The sequence below is a fragment of the Oncorhynchus kisutch genome, linkage group LG2, assembly GCF_002021735.2.
Source record: "Oncorhynchus kisutch isolate 150728-3 linkage group LG2, Okis_V2, whole genome shotgun sequence".
Lineage (NCBI taxonomy): Eukaryota > Metazoa > Chordata > Actinopteri > Salmoniformes > Salmonidae > Oncorhynchus > Oncorhynchus kisutch.
Window position 1 is genome coordinate 43,463,582 of NC_034175.2, and position 11,696 is coordinate 43,475,277.

The 11,696-nt window shown below is 39.9% G+C and overlaps 2 protein-coding genes across 2 annotated transcripts; both read left to right on the forward strand.

Annotated features, from left to right (window-relative positions):
• Positions 1–1,248: 1,248 nt before the first annotated feature.
• dcaf17 (ddb1 and cul4 associated factor 17) lies at positions 1,249–7,620 on the forward strand. The gene is made up of 14 exons (XM_020455397.2): positions 1,249–1,980; positions 2,068–2,171; positions 2,279–2,369; positions 2,743–2,879; positions 3,040–3,118; positions 3,258–3,347; positions 5,022–5,129; positions 5,265–5,367; positions 5,500–5,642; positions 6,047–6,156; positions 6,307–6,391; positions 6,546–6,629; positions 6,770–6,925; positions 7,117–7,620. Exons 1-14 carry the CDS (start codon positions 1,861–1,863, stop codon positions 7,231–7,233), a joined length of 1,527 nt encoding a protein of 508 aa, XP_020310986.1. The 5' UTR covers positions 1,249–1,860; the 3' UTR covers positions 7,234–7,620.
• Positions 7,621–8,332: 712 nt separating this feature from the next.
• cybrd1 (cytochrome b reductase 1) lies at positions 8,333–11,448 on the forward strand. Its single transcript, XM_020455409.2, has 4 exons — positions 8,333–8,997; positions 9,633–9,841; positions 10,309–10,463; positions 10,574–11,448. The coding sequence occupies exons 1-4, from the start codon at positions 8,805–8,807 to the stop codon at positions 10,857–10,859; spliced, it is 843 nt and encodes a 280-aa protein (XP_020310998.1). The 5' UTR covers positions 8,333–8,804; the 3' UTR covers positions 10,860–11,448.
• Positions 11,449–11,696: the final 248 nt, after the last annotated feature.

Sequence of the window (11,696 nt, forward strand, 5' to 3'; positions counted from 1 at the left end):
CGTACAAGAATGCCTGCACTCCATACACTCATACACAGTCCCAGGCCAAAGGAATTGAGACATGAGCCAACTGAGGGTGAGGCTTCTACCCCACCAAGCTCTCCAGCCGTGGCCCTAATCCTACCCCTGGCAGAGCCAATACTTACTCACGGGTGGGTCGGCTGTGTAAGCCACCAGACAGGCTTACTTTGTAAGCAAGGGACCGTGTTAACCTGTCCTCTGTTAAATACAACAACAATAAAAAGAGGCAGATGACAATTGAAGTAAAAAGAAAATGTAATGTATTTTCATTTGTTATGAATTGCCTGTTAAGAACTTAATATTGTGCTGTTACGTTAGCACTTTCTATTGAAAAGGATCATGCTACGGAGTTTAGTTGATAGGTAATCAACTAGCTGGGCTGTTCCCCTGGGACTTGTACAATACTTGAACATGGCTATTGAACTTGACATGTGTGTCTGTCTTTATTCTTTAATCTAACATATCATACAGAAACAGTAACCAGGAGCGGTATGGTGTTGATATCTTGTATATATCAAAAGAGCAAAAGGAGCATGCATTGTGGCTCGCAAAGTTATCAACGCAGGAAGTGGACAGCTTTGATTGTCGGAGCAGTGCACCAGTTAAAGGTGTTATCTCTGGCGTCCCGTTGGACATTGACAATCAGGAGTAGTTGAATGTAAAATGTTGCAACTGTGACGGGGATCACATTTCCGAATTCCCTGAGTGCCCTGTTAGAGTGAAAGAGGTTGAGGTGTCAAGGATCAGGGCTGTACAGCAAATCTCCTATGTGGAGGCGGTGAAGAGAGTTCTGAATAAGATATTGTATATCTCAATCAAGTGGTCTGGATACATTTATTGTGAAGAAGGTGGATTTTGTACCATTTATAGCCACAGTTATTAATTGTACTGGCCAAATGTCCAAGAAGTCCAAGAAAGCGGACATCATTATATCTGCAGCTGAGAAGTTTTTGGGCCTCCAAGACTTGCAGAAGCACTGCAAGGACTATTGTCGCCAGGAAATGTCCAGCCATCACAGGATCCTTCTGGGCCTGTGTAGGGACCTGATTAAAACAGAAAAGCAGGCTGATTTAGTTTTTAAAAAATGGCGTTATTGATAGTTTGTATGGAATACATATATATTTTATTTAATAATTACCCCGCATTTTTTCCCTTTCGGATCTTTATTTTCCACTTGTACAGTAGGTGGCGGAATGCACACGTAATTGTCGCAAAAACTCTTACACCAAAGAAGAAGGAGGGTGGGGCGGAACGCCTACTATGTGAAGTTTCGTAATTCAAATCTCCCATGCCCTCCTAAACGATTTACATTTTTTTTTTTACTTTGGCGAAAGGTAACGTCTACAAAACGCAGTCCACTCTGTTTGTTACATATTCTAGTTTTGGAAACTGAAAACGGTATGGAGATCAAATGTTTCATCGTTGAGATAATCTGAAGAATGCCGGTCAAAATCCACCTCGCTCTATCGTCTCCCACTGCCGAATGCTGGTCTTCCTCTCATCCCCATATTTGGTAGTGAGCGGAAACGCCAACCGGATGCTTCACATTTATACATCCGGTGAAATATATGTCTCGTTCTATCTGCGATCACTGTGTATCTGATGCTAAGGACACGTCGTTTTAGCAGTCGTGATAGTTAGTTATGACTATTTAATTATCGTGTTCTAAAGGACGAGGTTTGTGTATACGTAGTATTTGGTTGTAAATTAATAATTGACATGGTTGGAAGTATCGAATACCGACGTGGATAACAGTTGAACTGCGCTTGCTTTGTTTTGGACACACTGGTGTTATTGTGTGGAGTGTTCCAGCCCCTGTGCATTGAGCGCCTCCTAGTGATGCCTCAGCTGAGAGGGAAAAATGTTGCAACCTACCTAGACCTGAGATCGAGAGGCATTTTTGATGCTGGCACTTTGTCAAAACTCAACTTGAAGATTCTTAGGGGTATTGTCCTCCAGGTATGTGAAGTGCAATGTATTAAGTAATTAAATATATTAATTCCACAAAAATAATTCTGAGTAATGACTTTTATTAATTTACTCTAGGACAGCAAAGACTTCACCAAAGTCTGGACCAAGTCCTCAAAATCCACTATATTTTATGAGAGTGGGAGGATATATTTTGAAAATTATCAGTGTTGCTTCAGTAGGTAATGTGTATATTTTATTTTTTAAACTACATTATGTGGCATTGTTATGTTTCATCACATGAGTACCCTTACTTATTTTTTTTTCATTGAAAAAATATCATTTCCAGCCTTCCATCTGAGCCACAACTTCTGTATGAATTACCCAAGCGGTCCAAAGCGGAGAAGATTGAAGATGCATTGCTATGCCAGTGCCCTCTTGTAAGTGAATTAATATTTTCCATTTTAGCCAGTTCACTGTTGCTGTATAGAAATGTAACAGGTGTCAACAGCTTAGAATTCCTAAGAGGTCAATAGATATCACTTCCAGTTTTTAGTTCTGTACATCTACATCGTCAGCATCACTGTGGACTTATGGACTATTGGACTATAGAATAGTGAATGGACTGCACTGTATTGCATTTTGTATTTATAAAAGGCATGTTTTATTGTCTATTATACCAATTTCTGAATTATTGCCCCCTTGGGGATGAATAAAGTATACTAAATGTAATTGTAAATGAGTAGAAATGCTATAAACAGAGGGCTGTATTAGTGTTATCCTAATTAACCATCATTATGTTTACCCTCATAGGACAAAGGGTTGCCAACACCGTCAGATCAAAAACCTAGCCTCTTGGCCCTGACTAGCAATAATTGGCTGTATCGCTTCTCAGCTGTGACAGGACAACAATTGGAGAAAGTTTACTTGTCCCCACATCACAAGTTCAGGTAATTGGCAGTTGTATGTGATTTAATTACAATTAAAATGTCCTCCACAAATCATGAACCCAACAGATCTCTTTTTATTATTATTATTGTGGAGCTGGGGTTCCTCTTGTTGTAGGTAACCGCTGATTTGACTTAACATGACACATTTTTTCTATATCAGATACCTTGGCTGGGATGTATCGCAGGAGACATTTTATGTCAAGTCCATTCAGAATAAAGTGACATCTTCAGCAAGACAGGTGTGGTTTCCACGAGTCTGATATGCCCATTCATCTTATAATTTGCCTTTGTAAAGTAGAACCATTCCATGTAGTTTTTCTCTTTGTGACTGGTGAAATCTGAGAAGTATTCACTTATTTCCTATCCTAACTCTCACAGGCAGGTTTCAACCAAAACACCTTGCTGTACCTCGCCGTGTTCCGCGTTTTCCCCCTGCAACTTGTGGGCGTTCTGGAGATCAACAAAAGTGTATGCAACATTTTGTTTCTTAAGGTTTCTTTAAGTAATGTATTTTTGTAATGACATTTATGTTGTACAGTGTATTCGGGAAAGTATTCAGACCCCTTCCCTTTTTAACATTTTTGTTACATTACAGCCTTATTCTAAAATTGATTAAATAAATAAAAAATATCATCAATCTACACCCAATAACCCTTAATGACAAAGCAAAAACAGGTTTGTAAAATATTTAGCAAATGTATTAAAAACAGAAATACCTTATTTACATAAGTATTCAGACCCTTTGCTATGAGACTTGAAATTGAGCTCCAGTGCATCCTGTTTACATTGATCATCATTGAGATGTTTCTACAACTTGATTGAAGTCCACCTATGGTAAATTCAATTGATTAGACATGATTTGGAAAGGCACATAGCTGTCTATATATTTGTATTTTATTTAACGAGGCAAGTCAGTTAAGAACAAATTCTTACAAGGTCCCACAGTTGGTTTTTGCTCTGACATGCACTGTCAAGCCATGAGGTCGAAGGAATTGGCCATAGAGCTCAGAAACAAGATTGTGTCGAGGCACAGATCTGGGGAAGGTTACAAAACCATTTCTACAGCATTGAAGGTCCCCAGGAACACAGTGGTCTCCATCATCATTCTTAGATGGAAGAAGTTAGGAACCACCAAGACTCTTTCTAGAGCTGGCCGCTCGGCCAAACTTAACAAGTGGGGGAGAAGGGCCTTGGTCAGGGAGGTAACCAAGAACCTGATGGTCACTCTGACAGAGCTCCAGAGTTCCTCTGTGGGGATGGGAGAACCTTCCAGAAGGACAATCCTCTCTGCAGCACTCCACCAATCAGTGAAGAGTGGCCAGACGTAGAAGTAAAAGGCACATGACAGCCAGCTTGGAGTTTTCCAAAAGGCACCTAGAGGATTCTCAGACCATGATAAATACGATTTTCCGATCTAATGAAACCAAGATTGAACTCTTTGGCCAGAATGCCAAGTGTCACGTCTGCAGGGAATCTTGCACCATCCCTATGGTGAAGCATGGTAGTGGCAGCATCATGCTGTGGGGATGTTTTTCAGTGGCAGGGACTGGGAGACTAGTCATTATCGAGGGAAAGATAAATGGAGGAAAGTACAGAGAGGTCCTTGATGAAAACCTGCTTCAGAGCGCTCAGGACTTCAGACTGGGGTGAAGGTTCACCTTCCAACAGGACAATGACCCTAAGCACACAGCTAAGACAATGCAGGAGTGGCTTCGGGACAAGTCTCTGAATATCCTTGAGTGGCCCAGCCAGAGCCCGGAATTGAACTCGACGCTCCCCATTCAACCTGACAGAGCTTTAGAGGATCTGCAGAGAAGAAGGGGAGAAACTCCCCAAATACAGGTGTGCCAAGCTTGTCGCGTCATACCCAAGTAGACTCGAGGCTGTAATCGCTGCCAAAGGTTCTTCAACAAAGTACTGAGTAAAGGGTCTGAATACTTGTGTAAACGTGATATTTCAGTTTTTATTTATACATGTCACAAAACCTGTTTTTGCGTTGTCATTATGGGGCATTGTGTGTAGATTGATGGGGGGTGACTATTTAAAACATTTTAGAGTAAGGTTGTAACGTAACAAAATGTGGAAAAAGGGAAGGGGTCTGAATACTTTCCGAATGCACTGTGTATGTCTCTGTCATTTCAGATATTTGGAAGCACCGTCATTGATGTAGTTCTGTCCCAAGGGGTCCTTGCAGTTTCTCACAGTACCAAGACTGTGAAGCTCTACAGCTTTGAAGACATTCTGAATAAGGTGTGAATTTATGATTAACAATAACATTTCAGTTGTTTTAATGCATGCTTCTTAAAATGTTCAGATTGTCTACATACTGTATGTTCCATTATTTCTAAAAACATTTATTGATTGTTCTTTCTTCTTCTTTGCCAGTACATAAGAACGGAATTGGTTCTTGGGGAGCAGTGTCATTCAGAAGGCGGTAAAACTGTGGGAGAAGCTCCATTTGGCATTCCAGTGAATATCCACATCAAAGGTAGGTGATTGTTTATCTGTCTATCCATCTTTCTGTCCCTCAGATTTTCCAACCATTCATTTGTCTATCCATCTGCAGAATTGCCTCAGGGGACTCATAGTGATTTTTTTTTTCTCTCATTTTTTTTCGCAGAATGCCCCCCAGTGCTGTTTGAGGTGTCATGCTTCGATAATGGAGTACAGATCGGAGGCCATCCATGGCACTATATCTTCACCCTACCCCATAAGAAGCACCAGGGGTCATACCGCATCTGCTCTCTCAAGGATAACACCCTGGTAATATACTAGTACATATCTATCTTTATGCACTACACATTGAATGAGTCGCAAATAAGTCTCTCCTGAATTGTGAGATTATTTAAGCATATTAAGTATCCTGCTGCTAGTGTGCCAGAGCCATTTGAGCATGTCAGTTTCGGAGCACTACAGATGTCTTTGACAGGCATTGTCTTTAACTGACACAACAAACGTATTACTCAAACACAAATTATCCTCAACCAGGACGTTTAGGTGGCTCAGCTGGTTGGAGCATGGTGCTGGCAGCACCAATGTTGTTGAGTCAATTTATGTGTGGCTCACAAATACTTTTGGGTACTAAGTTGCTTTAAATGTAAGCTTCTGCTAAGTAATTATCCAGTGTCAATATCTGTAATATTCCCACTGTACGCATTTGTAAATAGGCAAAGCATGGAATACAAGACATGAAGTGCTGTTCTCTGGAGTCTGACTGGATCTACTTCCACCCTGATGACTCAGGAAGAATCATCCATGTTGGACCTAGCACCATAAAGTGAGTTTAAAACCCCCCAACAAAGTTGTCTACGTGACCATGTTTTACACTGCAGCTTTATGGTATTTAGGTCAGTGCTATTCATCAGTCAGATTTCACACAACAATGTTTCTCTTCTGCCTTTACTGAATATTGAATACTTTCCCCCAGTGTGCTGAAGATTCTGAGTGAACTGGAGAGTGATTCACAGTTCGATATAGTGAAGGAGTTTTCCATCACAGCTCATCGAGACAATGTGAGTTAACATAGTGTTTTGGCACCTTTTTTAACCATGGGTCATAATACATTTTAAATTAGATATATCTTCTCCATCATTATGATAGAAGGCTGGAAATTGCTGCTTTTCCTGTGATGGATTCATAAAACCTCTCGTCTTCTATCCACCATAGGCTGCCTCCCAGATCAATGTCACTTCCTCAGGCCGCACAGTGAAGAGAAGATTTTATCAGCTGGATGATGACCCAGACCGAGAGGTAGATTCTAAAGGATTAGGCTTAGACTGTATCCTGACTAAATTACTTTTACTGACATTTCAGTGGCATTCTATATAGGCATATTGGTTATTGCTGGTGAGTGTTTTTGTTGATGCCTCCTGCAACATGCTACTTCAAAGACATTCCGGATGGTGGAGTATGAGGATGAGCTTGACCTTCTGGCTGTTGTGGAGGTGACCCACAGAGAGGATGAGGGGAAGGCCCACGTCAGACTCCATGACAACAACACTGGAGCGTTACTGAAGAGGGTTCCACTTGTGGAGTCATGGGATGTGGTTAGTGCTTTTAGAATATTTTGTAAATGTAGCCTGATCCGCCATCCTGACCGCTGCACTCTCATTTTGTTTAAACAGAATGTAAGCTTGCAAGATCACAATGGTCGAACGAGGCCACTGTAGAGGAAGAGAATGTGGGAAATCTCTCCTTTTCATGTTATTTATTAATGTATTGTCTTTTCTTGTTTCAGACTTACAGCCACGAGCTGTTCTTTGACAGAGATACAATTGTTCATATTGAACAGACGAAGAATAATAACTTCTGCTGCCATGTCTACAAAATCAGTCGTGGACAAGCAGATGAGTGAAGTTGAGACAATCCTTCCAATTGCTAATGATGTTAGTCAAAAAGATTCCTCAAGTAAATAGCCCTGTTGAATGTGTTTTCCTAGTTATTTTTTTATACTTTCTTTCCCAATAAGGACTACATGTTGTCATTCTGTTATTTTGAAGATGTTGTTGGTAATAAAGTGTCTGAAATAGTTTTTCCAATACAACTGTTGGCTAACTGGGATACCTCTGCATCTTATATTTTAGGACATATGAATTAAGCCACAACATTTCTAAATTAACTGATAAAACTGGTTGTACATGTTTGATCATCTAAGAAGAGCTGTGAATTTAGGTTCTCTGATCTTTTTTAACCGCATGTAAGCACATTCTCGCCACCCAAAAATAAAAAAAATTATTGTCAAGATGCATGGAAGTCAAACATTTTGTATCCTCAAAATTGAGGACATGTTTCTCCTTTGCAGAGATCCGCAGAGCAATGCTGCTGGCAAATGTGTGGCAACCTGGAATTTTTCCCCAGCACTTTTGATTCAGCTTCATAAAAAATATCTGATCAAAGTATCTGATCAAATATCTGATCAACTGTAGCCTAACCACAGCTGCAGGTAGCCTAGAGAAGCCTATGCGCTCTGATCCACTCTGGCCAAGGGAAACGAAGTGGTAACGTCATGTATTTATAGCCCAAGCTATGTATTTATAGTCTAAAATAGGCCCATTTATTTGTTTAACTTCGGGTGGCTAGGCTAGACCCATTCTATCCAAAATGATTGACTGGAATTAATCAACACAATAGCAAAGACATACTGTGTGAGTAACTCTAATTACAGATGCAAGCTCAGCCCTGTTTGTTATATTGTCTAATTGCAGTTTCTGTGTAAATAAGTACTCCTTAACAGCCCATATCAAACCATTTTAAGAGCTGATTTGACTTTTTACTATTTTTATTTTTAACACCTTGCACTGCCACCCTTTTTGTATTCTTGTGGGCATGGATTAAATTAAGTATATTATTTTTTTGCATCTTGGCCTCCATGGGTTATTCCTTTTCATGGTTTGTGTGCGAGTACCTTTTGAACTATGGGTTATTCCTTTTCATGGTTTGTGTGCGAGTACCTTTTGAACTCTGTCATACACTGGACTACAACTAGGGGCAAGAGTTTTACCTGGTTAGGTAAACCATCCCACCACCACCACTGGCTTTGGGACCTGTGGTGCCACCTCTGAAATCACCATACAATGCTACAAATGAGGAAACATATCCTTTGACCATAATCAATCTCAACATTTCGACTTAGTATCTAGAAATGTTTACTTGCATATCTCGTCATTTCGAATACATATCTCAAAATGTTTACTTGCATACCATGAAATTTCGAGTTAATATTGACATAAAAAATATTTAAAGAAATGGTGGCGGGAATGGGCTTCCACATTAACTTGTGTCTGGCGCTTTTGTAACAACCTGCGGTTACAAAACTGGTAGTTAAAAACATTCAGACCGTCTGTTATGAAGAAGAGTCATGACCCATCCCCCCTGAGTAACCTCTTGAAATTCCTCTAGTCCAGTGTTGAAGTGCGTTTGTCGGAGATGGCGATGGAGAATTTCAAGCAGTTCCTGTTCGCGCTGTCGGCCGCTGTATCCGTTGGTTTTGTGTCGATAATTTTTGTTTTGAGATGGGTCTTCTACTTCAAGGAAGGTTTAGCATGGGATGGAGGATTTGCGGAATTCAATTGGCACCCTGTTTTAATCGTTACCGGGTTCATTTTTATGCAGGGAATTGGTGAGAAGTTTGTTTTTCTCTCTTCTGTACATACATCATTCAGGAAAATCTGAAGCGATGGAGGTCTGTCAATACATACCAAAGTGAAGTTATTTCAACAAGCAGTGAAGTTTGGGAATGAATCAATCTTGGAACAGATTGCTATGCAAGGCTGTAACGGGGCTACTGTTATTGAACGAAATATACATGGTTATGAAACGTGTCAATGTTTAGTAGAAATAGCCTGTTATCGACTTTTTTTTGCAGACAAATGTTAGGTGCTCTATGGTAATTTGTTACCCTGATGCATTTCGGAGTAAAGTTACTGACTGAGGAGCCTAAATCAATAGCACCCTTTGATAATTTACAAAAGTACATTCCAGAATCATTTGCAATATTTCACGTGAAGTACCTTCTTTAGTGTAGCCTAATTAACTTGAATGACACAGCAACTTTGATTGGTATGCACTTACATGAGTTAAAAAGAAGTATAGACGTATACCTCAGCGATTCTGTCAAAACAGGATGTTGCAACATTTGGTATTCATAGCAGGAATTGCACATCCCAGAAGGTGTATTATTCCCATTAAATTACTGTGAAGTGAATGCATTTTCATGATTAATAAGTTGAATAAGTGTTTTTTTTTCTGTTTCAGCCATTGTGGTGTATAGGTTGCCATGGACCTGGAAGTGCAGCAAGTTAATGATGAAGTTTATTCATGCTGGCTTAAACATATTGGCCTTCATTTTCGCTGTCATATCTCTGGTAGCAGTATTTGACTTCCACAATGCACAAATCATCCCCAACATGTATAGCCTGCACAGCTGGGTGGGGCTAGCAGCAGTGATACTATATTCACTACAGGTAAGCACACCTCAAATATATAATGTAGCCAGTGCTTGACTTGGACTGAAATAGGTCATTGTACTCATTTTGGGTGCCGGTACTGTTTATATTTAGGGGCAGGAGATATACAATACTTTTGAGCTAATATTTTAGAAGAGGAACAGGAGCTCAAACAGTAGAATATTTGAGGTGCTGGTACTCTGCTCCGGTGAGCTCCTTCCCAAGTCAAGCACTGAATGTGAGCTAGTATTACACTATAGGACTGTCCATAATGATTGCTTCATAATATCTATTACATTGTTATAAAGCTTGGTTATAAAGCATTATTAATCTTTTTCCCTCTACTATATAACTAGAGTTCTATGCATGGATGCTTGTGAAGACTGTTTATGAAGTGCATTTTATTGCACAGTAGGTATACCACATGCCATTCTTTATTACAATGCTTGACAGAGTTTCCTGATCTTTCCTCTTTTACTGAGCAGCTTGTTCTGGGAGTGTGTATATACTTGATACCCATCACCCCGATATACCTGAGAGCAGCATTTATGCCCCTGCACGTCTACAGTGGCCTGTTCATCTTTGCCAGTGTCATAGCCACAGCACTCATGGGCATCACAGAGAAGCTCATTTTTGGCCTGTAAGTATTACAAGGCAGGAAATATGAGAGATATACAAAACTTGGGTACTTAGAGACCCCATTTCGTAAAATAACATTACAGCTATAGGTAACTCTTCTTTCTCTCTCAGGAAATATCCTAAGTACAAGGACTCTCCCCCAGAGGCCAACTTTGTGAATGTGCTGGGAGTATTGATAGTCGTTTTTGGCGCAATAATTCTCTGGATCGCTACTCGCCCCTCTTGGAAACGCCCCAGTGAGCAGGTCCTGCGCTCCCTGCCAACTTACAGAGATGGATCAGCTGGCACCAAAATGGGCACTGCCCTGTCACAACAAACTGACCCGATTGACCCCGAAGGCAATGGAGATGCCAGGAGAAGGAGTGGTAAATTGGAGGACTCAGGACAGGTCAACTGAGTAACATGAAAATCAGCTGCTGGTTCTGTCTGTTTGTTGATGCTTTAAAAAGTTGCATGGATCCACTGTTCTGGCAGTCCCAAAGCAAATGTAAACCTTTGTATTAACTATTGTTCCAAATAGCACCTTGAGGAATTGTTCCCAACCATTCCAGAGTGTTGACCTTTAATTAAGCAGTTTTTTATTTTGTAATTTTTTACAAGTAAATTACACAGCTCAATTTGATATCATTGAATAATGATTTGATAAAGGATTAAACTAGCCTATTGAAGCATAGAAAAATAATAATCAAATACATATTCTTTACATTTGTATAGCTTTTATAACGATTACATACTGTATTCTTCAGAGTTTTTATTTTCATTTAAGGGAGGAATTACAGAATCAACACATCTTTAGGGAAGGGATGTGAGAGGTGAATCCATTATAATCCAAATATATAATGTAATATTACATATAGGCCTACCTAAAGGCAATAATAGGCAAACAAAGTTCCTCATTACTTTGTTAAGTGGACTGTGTACCTGGGGTTTCATACAGTGATTAATTCTTAATTGCGGCATAAAATTAAAGCATATTTTACAAATTATTAAGTTGTAACATTACCTGAATGTTTGTAGACATGTCTCTATACATTTTTGTTGAATTATGATTAGTAGGTCTTTGTTTTTTCAAATATATTTGCTGTAGGGTAAATGGAATTGTACACCCTCTTGGATCCAAATCATAGTATTGCGCGCAGATATATTATCAGGACTTGGACATGCATCTCTCAAATGATCTCTCCACCTACACTTATCTTTATCGGCAGCCACTGGGATCTTACTACCTTGCGCA

What these genes read in the sequence shown, in the direction of transcription:
- dcaf17 (XM_020455397.2), top strand. Translation starts at nt 1,861, where the DNA reads ATGCCTCAGCTGAGAGGGAAAAATGTTGCAACCTACCTAGACCTGAGA. An exon ending in TCACAGCTCATCGAGACAAT is followed by an intron (nt 6,392 to 6,545) that starts GTGAGTTAACAT and finishes TATCCACCATAG; the next exon opens with GCTGCCTCCCAGATCAATGT. An exon ending in TTGTGGAGTCATGGGATGTG is followed by an intron (nt 6,926 to 7,116) that starts GTTAGTGCTTTT and finishes TTCTTGTTTCAG; the next exon opens with ACTTACAGCCACGAGCTGTT.
- cybrd1 (XM_020455409.2), top strand. Translation starts at nt 8,805, where the DNA reads ATGGCGATGGAGAATTTCAAGCAGTTCCTGTTCGCGCTGTCGGCCGCT. An exon ending in TGATACTATATTCACTACAG is followed by an intron (nt 9,842 to 10,308) that starts GTAAGCACACCT and finishes TTTACTGAGCAG; the next exon opens with CTTGTTCTGGGAGTGTGTAT. An exon ending in GAGAAGCTCATTTTTGGCCT is followed by an intron (nt 10,464 to 10,573) that starts GTAAGTATTACA and finishes TTTCTCTCTCAG; the next exon opens with GAAATATCCTAAGTACAAGG.